Source organism: Mya arenaria, chromosome 16 (assembly GCF_026914265.1).
Source record: "Mya arenaria isolate MELC-2E11 chromosome 16, ASM2691426v1".
NCBI lineage: Eukaryota > Metazoa > Mollusca > Bivalvia > Myida > Myidae > Mya > Mya arenaria.
The window spans coordinates 52,631,886-52,658,443 of record NC_069137.1 but is presented as its reverse complement, the minus strand read 5'-3'; the positions used below and the strand labels follow the sequence as shown (position 1 = coordinate 52,658,443).

The window sequence follows — 26,558 nt, the reverse complement described above, 5'->3', positions numbered from 1 at the left end:
TATCGCTATCGTTCAAAAAAGTAACGATTGTCATGGATCTATATGAAAGAGCGTAGTGTTATAGTAATTTCGTTAGTTTTATACTTTCGCTCATTTTTGACGATTCGCTTCAATAGCACATGTTACTCTGGTTCCCAGTTTAAGTTTGTCATTATAACATTTCATAGAGTGAGCCGGACTTCAGTTCCGTATCTCCATTAAGAGAGTATTTAGCCTTGCGGTTACCGCAAACGTTGAGGGAAGCTCCTTCTCGCCAATTTAAGTAAATATTATCTGTCCTGCACACAGTGTAAGTACTTTTCCTGGCACTTCACTTTGTCATAGTTTTATCTATATCATGTTTAGAATGTTTCTTGTAACACGAGCATAATAACGTTATCGTCGAATTCCCGAGTGTTCTCGCACTCGCATCACTTCGTACTCATTTGTTTATAAGCCCATCGTGTTATTTTAGCAATGTTTACTGTAGAAATACCACATGCTCGAATATGTTTTCTTCAGCTTAGACTGTCTTACAGAGTATTATGTCATATTTAAAGATTTATAAGGTTTGATATGTAGAGAAATACAGTATTGACTTAGAAAATTAAGGTTTTATTGTACTCAGTTTATAAGAAATGTAACGTGATTACAGTTTCCATCAGCTTATACACTTTCTAAATCTGTTTCATGCATTTTAATGTTACGCGTATAGATCTATATCTATTTGTTACACAGGCATGTTATTCTAGAATTCTTATGGTATTTTCATTGTCTCTTTTCAGTCTTTTACCATCATATGCACATCTTAGAATAAAGAATCGATAACAAGCTAGGATGTGTGGGTTTATTCTTACTGCCCAATATAATCGACAAAGCACCGTCTTATAAAGGGGCAGCACAGTAAAAGAACTGTAGACTTTATGGATACAAGAACTAAAAGAACACTAACAGCAAAAGGTATGGAACAATTTGAAGAAAGAGTGACGGCATTTAATGCTAAACTGGAGAACAATGTGTCAGAAATCACTGCAATTGCATCCTCGCCTATAGACAGTTTAGACTTAAAACAGCTCACCAACCTTAAAAAGAATTTAGATCAAGTTATAGAAAGGTACGAAAACGTTCATGATGATTTCTTGGACTTTTTAAAGAGAACGGCAACAGACATAAGTCAGCAACAAGCTGAAAATCTTGTTGTAAGCAACAGAGACTTGCAGAAGTTAATAAAAGTAAAAGTAAGACAAATTGACTCGAGAATTGTGGAATTAAGTGAACAGTTATCCACATCATCCCATCGGTCAAAAAGATCGAGAACATCGGCAGCAAAGGCAAAGCTTCTTTACCAGTTTGCTCAAGAAGAAGCTCGTCTAGAAAAGGCAAAAGCGGATATGGAGCAACAACAAGCTGTAGAGAGGGCTGCTCAACAAAGACAGAGAGCAGACTTGGACACAGACATGAAGTTGCTAATCGAAACTCAGAAAGCTGCAATGCTAACAATTAATGATAAAGAAGAAAACGACGAAGATCGCAGTCAAGTGCTTGGTGATTTCGCAATAACATCACCACCTGATCAAAAGGTATCAGAGTTCATCAAAAAGACTGAATGTAGACGCCAAAGAATTCCAGCCGAGCGCTCAGATTGACATCTCCAAATTCCTGTTGAAGAAGGACCTGATCCTGTCTAGGCTAGTTCCCTTCAACGAAAAGCCAGAAACTTTCATCTCATGGAAGGGGAGCTTCAAAAGAGTGATGGAAGACCTCTCGGCAACAGCTGACGAAGAATTTGACATGTTGGTCAAATATCTGGGTCCGGAGTCAAAGCGCCACGCGGTGTCATTGAAATCAGTTTACGTTGAGAATCCAGTGATGGGACTGACCAAGCTCTGGACCAGGCTCAACGACCAGTATGGTTCCCCAGAACTTGTTAAAGCTTCAGTGTTAAAGAAACTTAACCTGCTTCCGAAACTTAACACGAAGGAGCCCAAAACGTTTTATGACCTGTTAGACATTCTCCTGGAAGTCCAAGCCTTGAAAGAGAATCCAAGGTATTCCACTGAACTGTCCTATTTCGACTCTTCCGAAGGAGTTCTACCAGTTGTTCACAAACTTCCGTACGGTCTCCAAGAAAAGTGGGTGTCCAGAGCCTCCAGTTTCAAGAGAAACAACGATCAGAGCTTCCCTCCATTTTCGGTGTTTGTTGACTTTATCAATGAAACAGCCAAGATCAAGAATGATCCTGGTTTAGCCTGTTTGTCTAATGAGAGGGGTAATCGAGCAACACCTGCAGTAAGCGTTATGAAAACTGATATAAACAAAACTGCTGCAAATTCCGGTCAAGGCTTTAAATGCCCAATTCATAAAGCAGATCATCTTTTGGTCGATTGCCGCTGCTTTCTAACAAAGTCTGTCTTTAAACGAAAACAAATCGTCAAAGAAAATCGCATATGCTACAGGTGTTTGGCCTCGGTTACCCACAGAGCTGCAGATTGCAAAGTAGAAGTTAAATGTACCGACTGTGGCAGTCACAGACATTTGGCTTTGATGCATGAAAGCAGAAAAAACGACACTTCAGGTGCATATCCTCATGGCGGGGAGAGGGGTGGTCATTCACAGTTTAACGTAAAACCATTAGGTTCTCAGGACTCTGTCCAGACTAAGTGTACCCAAGTTTGTGGCGGGTTCATTTCACATGGAAAATCATGTGCAAAAATTGTTCTGGTTAATGTATATGAGAAAACCCAACCCTGTCAACGGCTGAGGATATACGCCATTATAGATGAACAGAGTAATAGGTCGCTAGCTAGTCCAGCTCTTTTTGAAAAACTAGGTTTAAGTGGAGAACAAACTGATTATTCTCTGAACTCTTGTTTAGGCATGTCAAATGTACAAGGTCGAAAAGTGTCGAATTGCATGATAGAAACAATTGATGGCTCTTCTAAGTACTTGTTACCTCCTCTCTTGGAATGCAGTCAAATTCCAAATGCCAGAGATGAGATCCCAACATTACAAATAGCAACACAATTTGGTCATTTAAAGGGAATCGCTTCAAAGATTCCACCTTTAGACGAGAAAGCTGAAATTCTGCTACTCATAGGTCGGGATCTCATTGCTGCGCATCATGTCCATGAACAAATTACAAGTCCCAAGAATGAACCTTTTGCACAAAGACTCGGCTTGGGATGGGTGATTGTTGGACAAGTTTGTCTGGGACAAATTCACCAGGACAAGGTGAATTGTATGAAAACGTACTTGTTGCCAAATGGACGAGAATCTCTATTTCCTCCATGCAGCAACAATTTCAAGGTGACGGAGAGAATACCTTCTTTAGCTGATGATGTTTTTGTTAAAACAAAACAAGATAACCAAATAAGTAGGTCAGTAGAAGATAGAGAGTTTGTTGACATCATGAGTAACAAGATGGTGAAAGATCCAAGTGGTAACTGGGTAGCCCCTCTTCCATTTGCTTCGGACAGACCTAAACTGCCCAACAATAGGTCACTTGCACTCAAAAGAGCTCACATGCTCCACACATCTTTAAGGAAAAATCCTCAGAAACTTGGTCATTTCTTGGATTTCATGGATGGGATTATCAGTAAAGGTCATTCAGAAATTGCCCCTCCCATAGCAAACGATCAAGAATGTTGGTACCTACCTCTCTTCGGTGTTTATCACCCCAAAAAGCCAGACCAGATAAGGGGGGTCTTTGATGCATCTGCCAAGTTTGAAAACTTGTCCCTCAATGATGTTCTCCTTCAAGGCCCTGATCTGATCAACAGTTTGCTTGGTATCCTTCTACGTTTTCGAAAAGACAAGATAGCCATCTGCGCGGACATTCAGCAAATGTTTTATAGCTTTCTGGTGAAAGAGGAAGATCGTGACTTCCTCAGATTCTTCTGGTACAAGGAAAATGATCCCAACAAAGAAATTATAGAGTATAGAATGCGGGTTCACGTATTTGGGAACAAGCCTTCTCCTTCTGTTGCTAATTTTGGCTTGCAGAAAACAGCCGCCATTAGCGAGACGGAGTTTGGTAAGGATGTTCAGGAATTCATTTCCCAGAATTTCTATGTTGACGATGGTCTCGTTTCATTACCCACTGTCGAGCAAACAGTAGACCTAATGAAGCGAACACAGGCCGCTCTTTTACAAAATGGAAATTTGCGCCTACACAAAATAGCGTCTAGTGATGAAAGGGTTCTCAAAGCTTTCCCGCCAGAAGACCTTACTAAAGATCTTTCTTGTCTGGACCTGTCCAAAGACGACTTGCCCACTCAAAGAAGTTTAGGTCTACTTTGGGTTCTCAAGTCAGATTGTTTCACATTCTCTGTCCCTGATGTTGAAAGGCCTTTCACACAACGAGGAGTGCTTTCTGTTGTGAATAGTTTGAATGATCCTCTAGGCTTTGTCGCTCCAGTCACCATTGTGGGTAAATTGCTGCTCAGGTCAATGACGTCAGGAAACTGTAGTTGGGACGAACCATTGCCTGATGAATATTTTCAGAAATGGCTTGATTGGACTGATTCTTTAAAGTCTCTGAAAGATGTATCAATATCTCGTGGTTATTTTGGTCATTCTTTAAGCCAGGCCTCAAACAACACTTTGCTTTTGTTCTCGGATGCTTCAGAGAAAGCAATTGCTTCAGTTGCTTATTTGGTCAGTGAGACTGTTGAGAACAGTAAGACTCAAATTGGGTTTGTTATGGGTAAAACAAAGGTGGCTCCCACAAAAGGTCACACAATTCCAAGACTGGAGTTGTGTGCTGCGGTTCTCTCCGCCGAGATTGCAGAACAAGTTCTTGCTCAGCTCCAATTTCATGTCAACGAAGTTAGGTACTTTACAGACAGTAAAGTGGTTCTAGGTTACATTTATAACAGGAAAAGAAGGTTTTACACCTACGTAGCTAACAGAGTAGAAAGAATTCTCAATTCTTCAAAATCCTCTCAGTGGTATTACATTGACACAAAACACAATCCTGCGGATATTGGCTCCAGAGGTGCGTCTCCAAGTCAGATGTCTGACTGTATGTGGTTGAAGGGACCTCCCGAAAAGATCTTTGTAAAAATGAATCAGTCTAGTGAGCATTTCTGCTTGCATAACCCAGATCAAGACAAAGAAGTACGTCCAGATGTCACATGTATGGCCACGAGGTCTATGGAGGGACATTCTAGTTTGGATCCCAAGTATCTCCAAAAGTTTTCCTCTTTCAGACGTCTGACCAAGACTGTAAGCAACTTGCAACATGTCTGCAAGTCGTTAAACAAATCGTGCGAGTGTGTTGGTTGGCATCTCTGTCCAGAAGCCTCTTCAGCAGAAAATGTTGAGAGCGCCCAGTGTTTGATATTCCGAACTTTCCAGAAGGAATCATACCCTAAAGAGATAGACTGTCTGAAAGAAGGCATTCCCATTCCTGCAAGTAGTCCTCTTCTGTCTCTAAATCCCTTCTTAGATGAAAAGGGTGTTCTTAGAGTGGGAGGAAGGCTAAGAAACTCAAAATTGCCAACCCCAGAAAGAAACCCTATCATCGTCCATGGTAGAAGTTATCTAGCCTTGCTCTTGATTCGTCACTTTCATGAAAAAGTTTTGCACCAAGGTAGACATTTCACAGAAGGCGCTGTTAGGGAAGGTGGATTTTGGGTCACAGGTGGCAAGAAACAGGTTTCTTCCTATATCTATAGTTGTGTTCTCTGTCGCAAACTCAGATCAAAAAGTCAAACTCAGCTCATGGCGGATTTGCCCGCTGATCGCCTCACTCCAGCCCCTCCTTTCACGTATGTAGGAGTAGATGTATTTGGTCCCTGGAATGTGGTCACAAGGAAGACAAGAGGTGGTCAGTCCACCAATAAACGGTGGGCAGTTTTATTCACATGTCTCACGATAAGAGCTGTGCATGTTGAATTGGTGGAAGAAATGTCTTCTTCCGCATTCATCAATGCATTGAGACGCTTCATCTCTATTCGTGGGAATGTTTTACAATTCAGGTCTGACCGGGGCACCAATTTTGTGGGTGCCACATCTGATTTAGGGGTTGACGCTGTCAACATAGAAGATCAGCGTGTAAAGGGTCTCCTAGAGGAGAAAGGCACAACTTGGGTCTTCAATCCTCCACATGCTTCCCACATGGGAGGTGTCTGGGAGCGTATGATTGGTGTAGTGAGAACAGCCCTAGATTCCATACTCACCGGCCATAAGCTTCAAAACCTCACTCATGATGTACTTGCTACTTTAATGGCCGAGGTGTGTGCTATTGTTAATGCACGACCACTAGTGCCTGTGTCACATGATGCAGAAGCACCGGAAATTCTGAGTCCTTCCATGCTGTTGACCCAAAAGTCATCCTCGCCTATCTCTTTCAATGAAAACTTGTCCATCAAAGACATTTATCGAGCCGAGTGGAAAAGGGTCCAGGTACTTGCAGACCAATTCTGGGCTAGATGGAAATCAGAATTTCTGAATATGCTTCAGAACAGCAAAAGTGGGTCACTTCAAAACCAAATCTCAAGGTTGGGGATGTAGTTTTGCTCAAGGACAGTTCAACCACTAGAAATCAGTGGCCTTTGGCAGTAGTTGTTGAGGTATACTTTAGCACTGACGAAAAAGTCCGAACCGTTCAAGTGAGGTCTGTAAGTGATGGAAAGTCGAGTTTGTTTGTTCGACCTATTACAGAACTCGTTCTGCTTTTAAGCGAGTAGTTGATGGTTAGTCGTGTTAGAGTGGGGGGATAAGTGTACATAGTGAACAACTTGTCATATTCTCTAGTCATATTTTGTATGTTAACATGTATGTTTGCAATAGTTTTTGAAATCCTTGTAGACTTTGGAAGATATATGTAAGATAAGGTTTGCATTTTGGAATATCTTTCAACAAGTAACTCGAGATGAGTAAACCTTTAGCTTCCTTATTTATGAAATTCAGTGAGTGTGGGCTTAGTTTTCAATTTTTGTGTTTACGCCTAAAGTTGAAAATTTGCTTAATTCTACTGAATGTTTAACTGTTAAACTGTATTTGACAGTAACATTTCATTTTAATGTTTCTGTAGGGAATAGTTGCGCTTTATTATAGCGATGCCATATTTCTATAACATCGGACGGGGAGTGTCATGGATCTATATGAAAGAGCGTAGTGTTATAGTAATTTCGTTAGTTTTATACTTTCGCTCATTTTTGACGATTCGCTTCAATAGCACATGTTACTCTGGTTCCCAGTTTAAGTTTGTCATTATAACATTTCATAGAGTGAGCCGGACTTCAGTTCCGTATCTCCATTAAGAGAGTATTTAGCCTTGCGGTTCCCGCAAACGTTGAGAGAAGCTCCTTCTCGCCAATTTAAGTAAATATTATCTGTCCTGCACACAGTGTAAGTACTTTTCCTGGCACTTCACTTTGTCATAGTTTTATCTATATCATGTTTAGAATGTTTCTTGTAACACGAGCATAATAACGTTATCGTCGAATTCCCGAGTGTTCTCGCACTCGCATCACTTCGTACTCATTTGTTTATAAGCCCATCGTGTTATTTTAGCAATGTTTACTGTAGAAATACCACATGCTCGAATATGTTTTCTTCAGCTAAGACTGTCTTACAGAGTATTATGTCATATTTAAAGATTTATAAGGTTTAATATGTAGAGAAATACAGTATTGACTTAGAAAATTAAGGTTTTATTGTACTCAGTTTATAAGAAATGTAACGTGATTACAGTTTCCATCAGCTTATACACTTTCTAAATCTGTTTCATGCATTTTAATGTTACGCTTATAGATCTATATCTATTTGTTACACAGGCATGTTATTCTAGAATTCTTATGGTATTTTCATTGTCTCTTTTCAGTCTTTTACCATCATATGCACATCTTAGAATAAAGAATCGATAACAAGCTAGGATGTGTGGGTTTATTCTTACTGCCCAATATAATCGACAAAGCACCGTCTTATAAAGGGGCAGCACAACGATCATACTTTTCTTATATAACTCTAATCACTGAATAATAATCTTTAACAATGAAACGACATCACTGACGCTTTATTTTCCCTCTTTTTAAAATTGCTTGGAAATGTGGTCGTTCGTTTAAAAAAATCAAAAATGTTATTTCGACATGCAAAAGTGTTCTACTTTGGACATATTAGCTTTTATGTTTTTTGTTAAGAACCATTTGCAAATGTCCGTTTAATATTCGTTTTCTCAAGCTCCTCATCTCATTATCACTAAACAAGATCATAGTAAATTTCTTGGGCTCTAAAAATATTCTCACGTGTTTTTTATTGCATCACTTATTATATGTTTTCTTAAATGTTTATCCTGTGGGATCCAATGAGATCTTATAAATATCACAAAACAGTTGAATGCTTAAGCTGATACGTTGCATGGATATGTCTTACATACGAGTGTAATCAATGACTTTTTGTCTTTGAAACTTCGTAGTTAAATGTGCAATCCAATAGCGATATTGTAATATTACAAGCAGTATTTTTGAAAGGCAATGTTAATTGTCAGGGAAAGGTCTTTTGCATGATAAAGAGGACCGAAAGAAACCCAATTGTCTGCTGCTAGACTTTGCGGACGTTTGTTTAATATCCGTAAAAATGTTTCTTTAAACTTCATGACATATCACAAGGGGTCTGTGACTTTTTTATATCTTTCTTGACGTTCATTATTCAGTCCTTCATCAACCACACAGTTTCGCGACCCCTTTGAAACTTGCTGCTTACAACGTAATGTGATATCAATAACCTCGACAAATAGTTCAATCTAAACACACGATCCGTTACTATCTACAGCTAGCAAACTCAGCTCTCATACTCTGTAACTGAGTTCGAAAGTTGCTTCTCTCGATCTATCTCGGAATTATTTCTCGAGATTATATCAACGATTTGACATAACGAGTTTTCACCGCACTCAAAAAGAATATTTAAATATAGCGCATACTCTTTATGTCACAAATTACCAACGAAGTTGTATTCTTTATTTTCTCTTTTCCTTGTTGCATTTGCCGCCCTTTATAAAACCAAAGTCAATTTCTTTTTGCATGGTTCTATCAATCTACTTTCGATTAGACTTATGTTTTGGTTTATACGTTTTGCTGTAATCTACACAAATTTTATTATCTGATAATAGGTAACATAATTATAGATTTGTTGAACGTGCTTGGAAAGTCTTTATTCTTTAATGTTCATTTAAACATTAAACTATTCATAATACTATAGCGAACATAGCTGATTGTTAACCAGTAGATTATGTAAGTGGTATCCGATATTTCTTAGGCCCATCGTATGGCTAATGTTACAAGGCCAACATTCCAATGTAGGGTCAAAGTATGCACAACGCGTTTATCAAACGGCGGCTTTATGGGCAACATGACTTCGGGCAAAGTAGAAATGAAATCGTGGGGCCAACATATTTTCGTCGGTTGTGCTATTGTTGACCAAACGTCGGCATTATGTGTGGGACACTACCTCCAATATTTCAAAAGGCAACGAAATGTATCTATGAACAGTGATAGGAAAATACAATCCTAAAACTTAGTTGTTGCATTAGCTGTTGTTAAGTCTATATGCACATAACAAATGAAAACAGTACTTGAGTAATGTATTTCCGACCAAATAAAATATGAATTAAGATACTTATTTTTATTTATCACGACGAGGAATCCTTACAATATTTGTAATCTACCTTTCAAACATGTTGTATCTTTAAGGAAACTATACTTGAATGCTTTCCATATAGTTTCAAGAGTTGGCGAAAAGAGCAAACGTGAAGCCAGACACAGTTTTATAATGTTTCCCTTTTTCTTAATTTATTCTTATCTTTGTACAGAGTATTTTTCTCAAACGCATTTTACTCCGGCAACTTCATCGCTCCGACAGTCACGCATGTTTTTTTTATGTAATGGCAGTCTGCGATGGAGCTTTCTGTCCCACTGCATGAAATATCGTCAAGTAGTATGGTATTGACGTGACTGAAATCGCCCGGGTCCAAATAAACGGCAGCGTTCCTACAATGGTATAATATATGTTAAGGTATCCGATGCAAAAAACAACCAGTCTTAAAAGATAGAATATTTTCCCACCTGAAATACAAAAAGCTAGACAATTAAGCGTACTTAAGGCGATAATTCAAATGTCGATGCATGTCATCCACAATGAAAATATCGCGTACTGGATTTAAAACAACAAGGCGTTGGAATTTATAAATAATCCCCCCAACATTTTTTTTTAAAAAACACTCGTCGCTCTTCTCTTTAAATAACTATTTTTGCATGGCTCATTCCTGGTCGCAAATTGTCCTGGCGTCCCATATACTGTTGTCAAAATTATATATATTATATCCCCATAGTATATGTTCGTTTACCTATCATAGCCCAGCATGCCACATATGACTTTCGCTCCATTGTTATTTAAATCAAAGTGGTCGTCACAAAATTGTGCCCCAAAGACCGCCGTTTATGGACACAAACACGACTGACCCACTTAATTTCACTGAAATTCAACAACAAACGATGAGCGCCTTCATTTCTCAGCACATATAAGGTTATTGTTCGTTCCAATGTATAAATATATTTAATTTAATTGAATTAAAAATTAAAGAAGGTCTATCATAATAAACAATAGTGTTAAGATTAAAATCACCTTGGATGCAGTCATTTTTTTCAGGCAAACGTCTGAATCGAAGTCGGGTCCGTCACACGGTGAACCAAGCAAAGAAGGAGCAGGGTTAGCACATTTCCTAAAACGATGTTTGATACCATGTCCACACGTGGTAGAACACTGTGACCAAGATTCCCAATGTGACCAAAGTCCATCTATTCACAAGAGAAGTGTGTATCGTTCAACAGCGACAAAAGGGAAAGTTTTGACTGTAACTTGTTTACGTACAAAATACACACAAACGCTAGCAAAATTATTTTTCCAAAAAAAAATGGCTAAGCATATTAAATTTGTCTGGTATGTGGTTTTGTCTTGCAAGACCCTAGTGGTCAAACATTTATGTATGTGAAAGTTTTCAGACTTTACTTTGACAAGGTGGCCCTGTGCATATCTTGTCATCTCGGTTGTATCCGAAGCAGTGTTGTCCGAATAGGGAAGGAGTTGGATTGTCACATGATCTCTCTCTGTGTTCGATCCCAACCCCACAACTGACGGAGCACTGTTCCCACGATGTCCATTCACTCCAGCCCCCATCGACTTAAACATAACTTGAATTTGTTATGATATATGCTATAATATAATATATATGTGCTATATGATCCAGAATCGAATAGCTAGTTATAATACAGTAGAATAATACAATAATTTGAGCTGGAAACTCAACGGACACATAGCGTTAACTTTTTGTCACAAACAATTACGTTTGATCCCGCTTAAGCTTGACGTTGAGATAACGTTGAAAGAACTAGTCGGTCTCTAGTAAAATAGCAATGAAAGTAAGATCAGGTTAAAGAAATATACATGTAATGGTTAGAACATATTAGGTAAAATATCTATTATTAAGAAGTTATTAAGAAGTGAGCTAGCTAAGAGAGCGACTCTTCTAAGTCATTCAGATTTTACCAAGTAGGTTCAAAATGTATAAGATTGTAACTTTATTTCAGCAGGCGGGCGAATAGATTATGACGACAATTGTCTGATTAGTTCTTAACGATAAAGCATGGTATTTATAGAAGGCTGATAAGCGATGTATGTTGTGATCAAATTAATAATTAAGCAGACAGCAATTGACAAAAAGTGCCTGTCACGAAAAATGAAAATGGATACTACTAATGACAAAACAAGTTGATAAACCAATAACAAGGAAAGCCCAAATATATCAGATGTGCAAAACATTCCACGTAAGAAGACATATAAACATGAGGAAAGGGACGAAAGACTCCGCCATGCATACCAATCTGGAAAGCCACTTCTGCATAATGTTTAGGGCTCTTGCTCATATTGAACCTTTGCTAGCATAAAATTAAGGTAAATTATCACAAATCGGTTTCAAATTCGCAATAAGTCACGAATATATTATATGCGAGTACCTGGGCAGTGGTCAAGCACACAATCCTTATGTTGAACAGTCTCCCCAGTGCAGTTTTTGCCGTGGTTTGTAGGGGGAGGATTTGTACATGACCTTGTTCTGGTCAAGGTTGTGTTGCCACATGTGACGTCACAGGATGACCAACTTGTCCACACTGACCATTACCCGTCAGCTGGGACATAATGGATTCAGATACTAGTATGCTATGAAACTTTGCACCAAATGGAATTGCATAATATGGATGTGAAGGAGTTATAAGCAATTTAACACTTTTTATTTCTCAAAAACTAAAACGAGCTGTAAATGTTTCTTATCTAAGCAAGATAATATAACTTATACCAAAATACAGTCCTTTCGAAATATCTGTACGTCTCAGTTTTAAATTGACGTTTCCTTTCAAATCAGTTTGTATACTCCAATATTAGTATAACATTTCACTCGAAGCTACGTGGTCACACCTCACTTTAAATACATGTAGAAATGAACGTGTTATCCATTAATATATCCGGCCGCAAATCATTTCTCTTACCATAATCACATAGTCGACAAAACTTGGGGCAAATTTGTGCGGCATGTTCATAGTCGATGGTGCAGATATGGAACAAAGGGCTAAGTTTGGCACAATCCACCGTTTCGTCGTCCACACATGATGAAGCTGAAACGAGAAAACGAGACTGACGTGTTTTGACTTAGGTTGCATTTTGTGTTTCTAATGTATCTCGACACGAATGTGTCCGAACTGGGTCGTAACAATGTATTGCAATTATTTATTTTCTGACATTCGGGATCGTTGAAAATGACTTTAAGATTCTTGAAAATATTTACTTAAGACGATGTTATTGGACATTGATATTGTATCATTCTGCATTACTATAAATTGATGGCAAGAGACTGCTTTTTCATATAAGTTGGTTGTATTTTGTGCTTCTAATGAAACTCTGTTCCGGGATCCATTTATTTTCAATTATGCTGACGCCAAGTGCCGTACTTCGTGTATATAATTATGTTATGGTCTTTCACCATTAGCCATTATCATTATTGTCAAGGAAAAGTTTCATCCAAACCGAGATTACGGTTTTAACCTTTAACATTGGATATGCTTTACAATAATATCCCTTTTAAAATCACGGTAAAACCCATTAAATAGCAGGAAGAGAAACGACATTTTAGTATGCGGGATTTTCATTAAAGAGTGACCCCTTGGTTCTGATTTATGGAAACCGTTTAAAGTTTCGGGCGACAGAGCCAATCGAAACAACTCGGCCATCTCCGGTAAGCTTCGGGATTGACCTTAAAATAGCCCATTAACTACCCTGTGAAGGCTGCCGTAAGACTTAAAAAAGCATTTGATGAGACCAAATACGTAGGTGCAGTTAGATCTTTTAAAAGCAGTCGACAGTCTCATCTTAGACAAGCCTAATGCATATGGTCTCTCAACCCAAGCATGTAAACTAGGGATGCAAACGAATATTCGAATATTCGAATATTCGATCAAACGTTTAGTATTCGAATGTCAAAATCGGTATTCGAATATTCGATGTTTTGTTCTTGAATAAATATAATGATAATTATTTTGCCAACACCTCGGTTGTAGTGTTTTAGATTCGTTTGTCTTGTTTTTACAACGATTGGCCCATAATGCCAGACGTGTGAATGTGATGACAATACACTAAACACGCGTCATGTGTCATTAAGGGACATATCGTCGGGTCCCGGCGATAAAAAGGCCCCGTAATTTTACAATTATTGGCGGAAAGACAAGTGAGACAAAAAATATTTTCGGTAGATTGCCTCTACCAATTAAGAATTTTTGAAATAAACTAGTTCCCAAGTTGGTTTGGTTGTTCCATTTTTTTGTAGTGGTCAATCCCAGAACGAGGCTGCTCGCCCTACGGAAAGACCCTCCATTGGCACATAACAACAATTGACCAGAAATCCATCCAAGTTCCCGTTGTTTACAAATATAAAGGCAGAGGATTATAAATTAAAAGTTTTTGTTTCTATCTTTGATCATAAAGTATTATTTTTGTCTTTCTAAAATGAGGAATTTCAGAGGCTCATTTGGTGAAATTCAGTGTCCGCCGCGCGTAGTGGTTACGACACAATAGAGCTTAAATGCACCGGCAATTACTTTAGCGAATATTGTAACATTCGGAACTACTCGGCCATTTTTTTTCAAAAACAACCTCGGATGTATTTGGACGGTTTACATACTCAAAAAGTGGTACGTTTAAGTCCGCTGCAAGTAGATCGCGTAGTAATTTTATTTAGCAGTTAAACTTTGTGACATTACTTTTGGGATTCTTAATTATGTTTGCAATAATACAATTTAATGGCAATCAAATTAAACTTAGATCAATAAATACAACTCTAAAACACTACATTTAATTAATGATATAATTCAAAATTTTACGAATTACTTCAACTGATGTACCTGCATACATCCGAGGTTGTTTTCGATAAAATGGCCGAGGAGTTCCGAATGATATTTTAATAGTTTACGGGCGATACTATTTCCCGGTCTCTCCTCGTAAAATCCGGTCTCATCCGGTCTCATAATTTACTTAACTTTTAAAAGATGTATTTTGGTAATCGAATATTCGAATATTCGTTCGAATGAATTACCGAATATTCGAATATCAATTTTGCCATTCGTTTGCATCCCTAATGTAAACTAATACAAAGCTATCTAACAAACAGAAAACAACGTGTCAGACATGGTCAAATTACCAGTGTGTGGGAATCCATCCTTAAAGGCGTGCCACAAGGATCAATATTATGGCCTCTTTTCTTCAAAATCTTTTTCAATGAAATCTTTTACGTTTTGTCTTCACTAGCGGATCACCGGCGCTCCCCACCCCTAAGATCTTCCAAGTTTACTTTTAATTTCAATATAGGAGAAAAAGGGAATGAAATACGTCCAAAATGCTCCATTTCGGACTAGAAATTGTTAAAATTGAGGAGCACCCCCAAAATGCCTGCCAACACTTCAAACCATATATATTTCGGTTCTGATGGAGAGGTGTAAACTGTTGGTTTGTAAATTCCTGGCCTTGTATAATTATGCAGATGGCAATACTCTTTCTGTGTGTGATCCAAATGCTTTAAGACCACTTTTGAATAAGAAAGTAAAACTTTGATAAACACGTTTACTTGCAATCAAATACAGGGTAACCCTGATAAATATAAAGTAATTTTAGTCTGTAAATAACATGTGATCTTGCAATTCGTGAATTGTGATACGCTAAGTTTCGTATTTTTAGGTCTACGAATAACAATGTTTTCGGCTTTGTAGGTCATCTGCATGACTGTCTTATCTTTTACTAAGTTACCAGTATTTCACTTGAATTCCTTTGAAGCGCGTTTACAACACTGATTAATTCAATAGCTGATGTTAAGTGACAATCATATGCTCAAATGTCCTACGTAAATGATGGGAGCACAGCTGTTCGTTACAACTGTCTGACGAACAACATTCAAAGCAAGCTCCAGATCTTCGTGTAGTCACGTGCCCACTGGTTTCTTCTGTGCGCCTACCAATGATGCTTACGCCATGGTTTTCAAGACAGTTCTGAAACAGGTTATTGAAATAGTGTTAGATGAATACATTCACGAATCAAAGGATAGCCGAACCATAAGATTATATGTGTATCAAAATATTCAAATTAAACTTAATAGTACACATTATGCCAGAAGCTTTGGAATAGTTTGATTTCTTAGATACGCTCAAAATTATTTTTATCACGACAATGATTACGCACCAAGGTTATGACAACAACTCGATTTGCGTGTCATCTACTGTAATGTTAATTGTATGCGTGCCTAGGTTGTCGAGTGTTTGTCATTTGGCTGTGATGCTATTAATCAAAATTAAAGTATGAGTTTGCTGTTCCATGTGCGTTTCCAAGCCGTTCCTGTGAGGATGTAATATAAGCTTCAGTGTATCTAATTCCCGAGTAATCTGAAATGCCGTTCAATTCTTTGTACTTTAAATGTGGATTCAGTCTTCTCTGGTACATTATCATATAAATCCCGAAATCCCTATTATTAGCATGTCTCGCGAAACTCATAGGCAGACTTAATTGTCTTTTTCAAACGTACGCGGCATCCAATGTACCTGTTTGTTGGTACATCCTAGAGTGAAGGTTCCCGACGAACTTATTTGTCAAACTAATACCATAACCACTATCACTACTGTAATGTTGTCAGTGTAATGTATATAACAGACCCAAAACGGGATGGTTTAATATAGCTTTATTACATTCATACTCATACGCACACGATCTTGAATCTAATCAATCTAATCAATAACTGAATTATCGACATACATGCAACTGTTAGCCAGAGGCGGGCTTATCATACACAGAGGCGGGTTTACCAATAGTGGGCTCTGATTGGCCACTACATCCCTCCTTTACATGGATTTGATTTTACTTATATGAAAAAAGATCAATAAATCATATAAACATATTTTCATGAATTATTCATAAAACATTGTATTTTTTCTTTTTAACAGAAACTATCATTTTCTTAAATATCATTGCAATAATCAAATCACTTGCAACCATGTATTAAAATAAACAAGATTATTGTCTGTCTATAAATTAACCTCTGACCCTTTTTCCTCACAAATTTAGAAAATGTCAGGTAATAAAACTGTCTAGTAGCACACACATTATAGATCATTAAGAACAAGCATTAAGTTCGAATGTTAGATAATCCGGCTTGTCTTTATAACATTAAGATGATATCATGTAAATGGTTTGACCGGGAACAGATTTCCCAGCAAATGTCCGTTTAATTATCTTGATGTTGTTGTTAATCAGTTTCGGATCTCTGCAATGTTTTGGTCCATTGGACGCCCCCAGAATTTTGACGTTAATTGTTATTACTCCCCTGAAATGGTTAACACGCTTCACGGATTGAGTTTATTAGCATTTTGCATGGAATAGTTGTGTTGTTTTTTTGCTATTAACACTCTATTATTATCTAGAAACTCATTTATACTATGCAGGCATTATTATGACCTGGATAAGAAAATCACACAATTAACACTCATTCAATCACGATAACGTATCGGCATCTGACGATGTCTGTTTGGTCGCCGTTGTTCGTTTTCGTTGTTTTGCTGCTCACGCGGTCCTGAACGCTGTTTATGTTGTTGGCTGTGTGTGGGCGGTACAGGTACCAACTTAAAGTGTGCGGCGTCGCGTGTCATTTCACGGCCATCATAGCGTACTGTGACCATGGATCCCTTTCGTCTGACGACGTATCCCCATTTATGACTGAATGGCGTTGTTAATTTATTTTGTTTGGGTTGTTTAACAAGGAACGTATCGCCTGGCTGTAATGTACACGGTTTTGCCTTCCGTTTCTCATCGGCATACTTGTTGTTCTTTTGCTTTGATTTAGTATCCCTTTTGCGTACATATATATCATTTCTCGGCACGATAAATGTTGGAAGCTTTGTCTTCATTTTGCGATTGAACATTATTTCAAATGGCGAAAGTCCTGTGCTTGGATGTGGGGTTGATCTGTAATTCATTAGAAAAATAGTAAGTTCAGATTTAAAGTTCTTTCCAGACGCTGTAGCAGTTTTCATTGTTTTTACTAGTGGCTTCATAAATGCTTCTACCAATCCGTTGGCTTGTGGGGCTAGTGGGGTTACCTTCCGGTGTTTGAACCCGATACTGTTTGCAAATTGCGTAAATTCATGGCTATTGAACGGCGCTCCGTTGTCGGATTTTACCACACTTGGAATTGAGAACATTCCAAAAATTCTTTCAAGGTGCGATATGACATTTTGTGCAGTCAGGCTTGTTAACTTTTCAACTAATGGGTATCTACTGTAGTCACAGATAACTACCATAAAATATTCTCCTGTGGGAAACGGCCCACAAAAATCAACTGACACTTCATCCCACGGTTTCTTTGGTAATGGGCTTGGCTTGATCGGTTCTACCGTCGTTTGTGGTGATGCGGACATGCATGGTATGCAATTTTTGCATTGTTCGTCGACTAGTTTGTCCAGATAGGGGAACCAGCAGGTTTCTCGTAAGAGCGCTTTTGTTCTGTTTCTCCCTTGGTGACCTTCGTGTGCTAGGCTAATTACTTTTGATTGCAGCCTGTTTGGGATACACAGCTTGATTCCTCGTAGGAGAACGTTTCCATGCTCTGTTGACAGGACGGTCAGTTCGTCTGCAAGCTGCTGATAACAGTTATAGCTGCCATCACCGGCGCATGTTTGCTTAATCCACGTGTTGTTTTGAAGCGCGGATATTATGCATGTCAACACACAATCTTTGGCTGTGGCACTTGCCACGTCTTGGAGATTTAATGACTTGGGCACTGCGGCATTGGCAATAAAATTCACATATTCCTCAGCTATGTTTTCGTGTGAGTAATTATTTATTGGATGTCGGGAACAGTAATCTGCTATCATTTTATTTCCAGGCATGTGTTTGACTGTAAAATTGTAGGTGGTAAGTCTCAATCGCCATCGTTCAAGTTTAGCTGACTGTATTTGTTTAGAGTTTGTGCATATTGAGAGCAGGGGTCTGCAGTCGGTTACTAGCTGGAATGCCTTTCCATACAAGTAAATGTGAAAATGTTTGCAGCCCCAAACACATGCAAGCATTTCTCGTTCTGTTTGGCTGTAACGCTTTTCCACTGGCGTCAATGGCCGGCTTCCATATGCGATAACTTTGTTTTCTTGTATTAATATCCCTGATATTCCCTCGGGGCTTGCATCTACCCATAGTTCTGTGTGTTTTTTCGGGTCAAAATAGCTCATCACTGTATCGCTGCATAGCGCTTGTTTCAGCTGGTCGAAAGCAGTCTGCTGCTGATTTGTCCATTTAAAATCGCTGCTATCTTTCAATAAATCACGCAGGGGTGCCGTAATTGTAGAGTACTTGTCAATGAACTTTGAGAGGTAATTGGTCATACCTAAGAATGACCTTAATTCACCTGTAGTCTTCGGCTCGGCTATATTTTGAACTGCTGTGATTTTGGCCGGATCGGGACTTATGCCTTTGTCCGAAAAAACAAAGCCATAGAATTTGACAGAGGTTTTACCAAATTCGCACTTCTGCTTGTTGAGTGTGAGATTTTTGTCTTGCATTCGTTGCAGTACGGCTACGAGTCTCCGATCATGTTCGTCACGGTTTGGTGCGTGTATTATAATGTCATCCGATATGTTCAATGTTCCCTCGAGACCTGTAAGCACTTGTCGTATTTCATTCTGGAATATTTCTGGCGCTACGCTTACACCGAAATTCAGTCGTTTGTACCTGTATAATCCGACATGCGATGCAAACACTGTCATGTTGCGTGACTCCTCGGACAGCTCAAGCTGGTGAAATCCTTTATTAAAATCCACTTTGGAGAACACCTTTGATCCGTTTAATTCCAGGATTATGTCATCAGTTGTAGGCACTACATGACGCTCGCGTTTCAATGCTTGATTTGCTTTTCTCATATCTACACAAAGCCTTATTTGGTCTGGAGCGTTTGGCTTTGGTGCTACAACAATGTTCGAAACCCAAGGTGTCGGCCCGTCCACCTTTTCAATGACATCTTGCTGTTCTAGTCGTATTATTTCCTGTTCCACTTTTTCTCGCACGTGGAATGGAATTCTTCTAGCTGGTTGTGCTATAGGCACGACGTTTTCGTCAACATGGAATTTGATTTGTTTGTCTTTTAATTTGCCTAAACCAGTGAACACGGACTGATATTTGTCACATAATTCCTCGTATTTGTTACTGTTCACTGAGTTTATTACTGGCACAATACCGAGTTCAACAGATGTAAGGTAACTGATTAATGTCACTGATGATCCCTGAACAACGTGAAATTCTGCTGCTGTCACTTTTGATTTAGTTTCCACTGTAAATGTATATTTGCCTTTTATAGTTAACGGTTTATTTTGTGCAAATGCGAACACTTCTATGTTTGTTTTCTTCAGCATTGGCCTTGGTTTCATTTTGTTAACAACATCTTGGCTGATTATGTTTATTGAACTTCCGGTATCAATTCGTTTTCGTTTGAACACCATTTATGCTTAATATTATCTTTGGTACTTTGTTATCTGTCAAAACGTTGACTCCAAATAATGTGTCTGTATCCGACACCGAATGCTCCTTTTGTGCCTCATTTTCCACCTGGTCAATTCCATGAACCTGTGCCTTACGCGTTCGTTTTCTGCATACGCCAATAAAGTGGTTTGGTTTACGACAATAATTACATGTCGCTCCGTAGGCTGGGCACTTGGTCTGATGTGGATATATGCCGCCACAGTTTCTGCACGTTTGTCTTGATTGTGACTGTTGTTGACGTTTTCTTTGTGCTGAGGGTGGATAGCTATAATTTGCATGTTGCGATTTTGTGTGTTGCGGTGTGACTTTAATTTTGTTTACGTCGCTGTATTGCGGTTCCATTGCTTTGGCTTGTCTGTCCGTAATTTCCATTGTTCTTCCCATTGTTAAAATATCTTTAAGCGGCTTGTCTTCTTCCAGACATTTAAGTCGTAGTTTCTTTGACACGCAGCCTTGGATGATCTGGCTCTTTATTTCACCGTCTTTGTCCGAAAATTCACAATTGTCTGCCTTGTGGCGGAGGCGAGTTGCAAATTGGTCTATTGTTTCGGCGTGATGTTGTTTTAGGTTCCTAAATTCGAACCGCTCGAACTCTCTGTTTTTCGTCGGTTGGAAATAGCCTGTTAACCCTTGCTTGACGTCATCGTAGTTTGAATCGCTGTCTCCAAGATTCAATGTTTCGTATATTTCGAATACTTCATCTCCGGCATAGTGAAGTAATAGCGCTTTCCTCCGTTTTTTGGAGTCAATGCTAAGTCCTGTGAACAAATTTTCCAACTTTGTCACGTATTTAGTCCATCTTGTGCCAAGGGATGTTTCCTCCCCGTACACATCAAATTTCGGGAACGGCGCTAATCCAGCCATTGTGCGTTAATCCTGACACTGACGTATTTCATATGTTAATCTACTAGCACTTTAATCCTCAATCCTCGTCGCCAATGTAATGTTGTCAGTGTAATGTATATAACAGACCCAAAACGGGATGGTTTAATATAGCTTTATTACATTCATACTCATACGCACACGATCTTGAATCTAATCAATCTAATCAATAACTGAATTATCGACATACATGCAACTGTTAGCCAGAGGCGGGCTTATCATACACAGAGGCGGGTTTACCAATAGTGGGCTCTGATTGGCCACTACAACTACCACTACCACTACTGTAATGTTCATGGAATCATGTAGTCCGGAGCTTTATCGCTATTACTTCTTGGGGATGATTTCGTATATTTAATACTAATGTTATGGTTTTAGTATTAAATGTCTAAATTTAGCTAGTAAATGATTAATTTATACGAACTAAGTTGTATTCTTAATAGTTTTCTACTTTTTCGTATGTTTGATAAACTTGACGTTACTCTGTAACGTTAGTTATATGTAATGGTTTCACCCTTAGAGTTTGTTAAGAATGGACCATTCCATTCTGGTCACGTGATGTTAGGGTATATAAGAAGCGAAAGGCATAGAAATAGTTAGTTCGTGTCTCGACGCCGATGTGAGAACATCAAGTTAATAATATATAGGGAAGCTTTGAAGTATCTTTTTGTACTGTTTAGGGCGGGTTCTGAACTATTGGAGGCTAGGAGTATTTAAGTGAAGCATTGGGCTACAGCTTCTAGTTTCAAGGTTCGAACATCCGTGGGGTTTCTTCTTGGCCTCTTAGTAAGCCTGGATCATTGCGATACAGACGGAACAGGGTCAATGGTTTGATTTCCCGTAAAAGCTATACATTTAGGACTGTGAGTTTTACTGATATATTGTGATTAGTTTATAAGCGTTTTGTTTGCTGGTCCTGTTTGAAGTTATAGCAAAGGTGTTGTAGTGTTTCTGTTTGTGCGTTCTTGGTTTTGGGATAATTGAACATTGATTCTTGAACCATTATATTTTTTTCCAATCATTTGGTTTTTTAGCAATCATTGTTATTCACTTGTATATATTATTAATTTCATACTTAATTTTTGGGACAATGCAGTCCGAGAATAGGTTTATAGTTTACTACCACTACAGCTATCACTACCACTACCACTACCACTATCACTATCACAACCACTACCACTATCACTATCACTATCACTATCACTACCACTACCACTACAACTATCACTATCACTATCACTACCACTACCACTATCACTACCACTGCCACTACCACTATCGCTACCACTACAACTATCACAACCATTACCACTACCACTATCACTACCACTATCACTTCCACTATCACTACCACTACCACTACCACTACCACTACCACTAGTACTATCACTACCACTACCACTACCACAACCACTACCACTACCACTACCACTAGTACTACCACTACCACTAGTACTACCACTATCACTACCACAATCACTACCACTACCACTACCACTATCACTTTCACTACCACTACCACTACCACTATCACTTTCACTACCACTACCACTACCACTAGTACTACCACTATCACTACCACTACCACTATCACTTTCACTACCACTACCACTATCACTATCACTTTCACTACCACTACCACTACCACTATCACTTTCACTACCACTAGTACTACCACTATCACTACCACTATCACTACCACTACCACTACCACTATCACTTTCACTATCACTTTCACTACCACTACCACTATCACTATCACTTTCACTACCACTACCACTATCACTACCACTATCACTACCACTACCACTACCACTATCACTTTCACTACCTCTACCATAACCACAACCTCAACCAAAACAAACACCACAACCAGAACTACTACCACTACCTTAACCACACAACAAGCACTACCACTACCACAACCACAACCACAACCGCTATCTTTACAACTACCACAACCACTACCACTACTACTACCACAACCACAACCACTATCTTTACCACACCAACCATTACCACAACCACTACAACATGTAACCACTACCACAACATTAACAATCCCTATAGTTAGTATTTTATTAAATAATTACCCATCATTAAAAAACATCAAACATACACATTCTTAAAAATATATCGTATAATCTTTACTGATTAAAGAAATACGTAGAAAGAGTTTGTATTTGATATGATTACTCTCTTAAATACAGTTTTACCTGATTCTCTGAACACACTGTTACATTTTGACATGTTGATAGATTCTGTACCCCGCTACAACTGAGACACTGAACGCTATCTAAAACACTAGACAAGTCGATCATCACATTATGTTCGTTTAGATCAATTCTTTCAATCAAAAATGTGAAAACTATTTCTCTGCCATTTATAATTCATCATAAATTCATAAACAACAATACCAAATCATTTAAAAAAAAATGATCATACCAGTTGGTGTTATGAAGGAAACCACCAGCCAAAATGTAAACACTGAAAATATCAAATACAATTTATTTACGTCGATTCATACATATTCTCATACACATGATACATGTGGATGTAGAATCCTGACCCATACCTGGAGGACACATTTCTCAAAAAGTAGTCCATCTATAAAATCCATATTGGTGTGTTACTGTCCTAACTTTATTGCTGATAATACAATGCGAACTGCAAGGACAAGCCAAGTGAACTCAAATGTCCTTCTTATAGACACAAAGATCAATGCCTCAACGCGAGCACACGAAAATTAAACACCAGTCGGGATTTTGACTGGTTTTCGTTCACCTCAACTGTTTACGTCTAATTGTAACGTTCAAATCATTGATTAATAGAAAAAGTTCAATGAATGCATCAATTAAGAACCAGCAGAATAATATAACTAATAAGCTTAAAAAATAGCATAAATGATAGCACAACATATCTTAAATATCCTAATTGATTAAACAACATATCAGAAATGATAACAATTACAATAAATCAACAATAAAATATGATCGAGGGCAATTTTAGTAAAATAGATTTTGTAAAAAGTCAGCTAATAGTCGCTGAATACATTATACGTGTAGTATAGAATTAATAATGAAATAAAGATTTTGCTGAACATACTCACTTGAAAATATTACTTCTATTTTCATGTTGAGTACATCTCAACGTTTGTCATGTTGTAATGAGAAACGCGCATTAGTTACTACTTAAAAACAATATAGTGCAACTGATAGTAAGACATAAACAATGGTTTAATTCACGAACGTCGTAATTAACAGAAGATAAGCATGCTACATATAGGTCTCATATATATATCACGAGGGCTGCCAATTAATTTACGAGTGTTTCAAGTGAAGATCAGACAACAAAATTTAGTGACAGAAATCAAAGGTTGCAGTAAGTTTCTAGATAGACCATTCGGAACACCTCGGCCATATTCCACCGAAAACAACATCGGATGTTCATGGACGATTAACAATGTCAGAAATCTTTATATTTAACTACGCTGTAAAAAGATCGCATAGTAATTTCAGTCCAGCAGTAAAATTTAATGACATCACTTTTTGGAATCTTAATCATTTATGCATTAATTGGCAATCAATTGCTTTATTAAAACACTACAATTTATTAATGTTATTATTTGAAATTTAACGAACTACTTCTACTGATGTACCGGCATACATCCGAGGTTGTTTTCGATGGAAAATAGCCGATGTTATCCGAATGCAGATAGGCATGATACTTCTAGACCCGACACATCCAAAACCACGCGAATACTCCACTGGACTTCATCATTTTACAAGCAATTAATACTTGTAAAACTTCTACATGTACTGTTAAAACCATCTTCTTTGGTCAAGATTTTGATTTATTCAGAAGTGTGCCACCAAAATGGTACAAAGGAAGTTGTGTATCATATCTCCATAGCAACAGACACAACAGTGTTTCCAAAACGATGTAAACAGAGACCTGTTTAAAGGCACAAAGCCAAACAGACACAGAACAAGAGAAACGGCGTACAAACAACACACACGCATCAAAATAGACATTTATAAATAACGTTAAACCGATTAAAATTTTATTTTGATATAAACACAGTGTAGTTCTTAAAGCTTCCTTTCGCCATTCGAGTAAACTTCTCATTCAAATTTGCTGTCTGTTTTAGATTTCACACACAGCTTGTTTGATAACAAATTAACTTTCTTTTCAATAACATTCTGCTCATCAATAAACACACCATGATAGAGCTATACGGCGACATTTTCCCATGATGTGTCGGAACAATGTTTCTTTCTTGGAAAACGTGTTGTTAATTGGCTCCAAAAAAAGTCCGACTAGCCTTTTAGCCCGGCAGATTAGTGAACAAATCGTTCACATTGTGGTACAAGCACCAACATTGACACGGTGACTCTTTTGGGTCTACTTATTCGGAAATCCACGTAAAATTCAAAATGGCGGCCATAACTCCATGATGGCCACCATTCTGGGTAATCATAACTGGTTTTAGTATTTAACAGTTGACACGCATGACCAAACCAAAAGGCCTTTTTATCAGACATAATAAATATGCATTGCATGAATTGCATGTTTATTTATGCTTTTTGCTGTTGATGATTTAATGTTTTCATGGGTTTTATTAGAAAAAAATATAAGCTTTTATAAATATATATAAAAGCATGCCCATGTCTTATACATGTAATTGCAATATATATTTATATATTTATTGCAATATATATTAAGCAGTAAATGAAACTGGCCATTAAGCAATATCTCAGTATACGAACTGGCAATTTAGCAGTATATCAGTATACGTAACTGGCTATTCAACACATAAAAAACTGAAGTAGAGCGTTCTTTGTTTCCATTCTGGTATATAATGCATACGTTAAAAATGCATTTAAACATCACGAGTGGTCTCCCTTAATGGAGTGGCTTAAGCCCATTTTTTCAGCGATCTTATTAATTGACTTTTCCTCCAAATGATTCGCTTATGATACCAAAATCTACAAGAACCACAAAGACGACTCTCAAAAACAACGAGATGATGTATTGTAATCATGCAACTGATCCAAAATTTGGAAAATTTTATTTAACACAAAGAATTACAAAACCACACACATTGGTCGGAATGCAAAAATGGACGAAAAAAAAGATATTGGAATTATTTCCGACATTCAAATTTATACATTCAAAAATCACATAAACGGAAAGGTGAAGAAAGCCAGCAGAAACTTGGGCATCATAATGGAGACTTTCGTTTCATGTCAAGGGAAATGTTCGTAATACTCTACTAGGTACTTATTACACCTCATTTAGAATATGCGTCAACCGATCTATCGCCTAGATTGAAGCATATATAATATGTTCAAAGAAGAGCTAACAGAATGACTACACCTGAACTTTTCTTTTAAACATGAGTTATAAATGCGTTAACTTATGTAAGTTATATGAACATTAAATTGTGAACAAAATCAATATTGATGAAAAATAAAGTTCACCTTACAAAATGAAATTTTGGACTGTCAAATCAGACCAAACATGCAACAGGGAAACCCCTGTTAAAGAATCTAAAAACTTAGAAGCCGTATGTGTATGCACTAATT

The 26,558-nt window shown here is 37.9% G+C and overlaps 2 protein-coding genes across 2 annotated transcripts; one reads left to right on the top strand and one right to left on the bottom strand.

Moving 5' to 3' along the window:
* The first annotated feature begins 1,731 nt into the window (after nt 1-1,731).
* Nucleotides 1,732-6,495, top strand: LOC128221800 (uncharacterized). Its single transcript, XM_052930401.1, has one exon. The coding sequence runs from the start codon at nt 1,732-1,734 to the stop codon at nt 6,493-6,495; it is 4,764 nt and encodes a 1,587-aa protein (XP_052786361.1).
* A 4,174-nt stretch (nt 6,496-10,669) lies between these two features.
* On the bottom strand, nt 10,670-24,174 carry LOC128222080 (uncharacterized). Its single transcript, XM_052930888.1, has 8 exons — nt 24,080-24,174; nt 23,416-23,457; nt 23,187-23,266; nt 15,419-15,563; nt 12,522-12,647; nt 11,994-12,164; nt 10,990-11,160; nt 10,670-10,778 (listed from the first exon to the last, which is right to left on the bottom strand). The coding sequence occupies exons 1-6, from the start codon at nt 24,102-24,104 to the stop codon at nt 12,154-12,156; spliced, it is 429 nt and encodes a 142-aa protein (XP_052786848.1). The 5' UTR covers nt 24,105-24,174; the 3' UTR covers nt 10,670-10,778; nt 10,990-11,160; nt 11,994-12,153.
* Nucleotides 24,175-26,558: the final 2,384 nt, after the last annotated feature.

Coding starts and splice junctions, on each gene's coding strand:
- LOC128222080 (XM_052930888.1), bottom strand. CDS start 24,104: ATGAAAATAGAAGTAATATTTTCAA. Junction 23,267..23,415: donor TTCCTTCATAACACCAACTG/GTATGATCATTT, acceptor CTAGTGTTTTAG/ATAGCGTTCAGTGTCTCAGT. Junction 15,564..23,186: donor CAGTGTGTTCAGAGAATCAG/GTAAAACTGTAT, acceptor AACCTGTTTCAG/AACTGTCTTGAAAACCATGG.
- LOC128221800 (XM_052930401.1), top strand. CDS start 1,732: ATGGAAGACCTCTCGGCAACAGCTGACGAAGAATTTGACATGTTGGTC.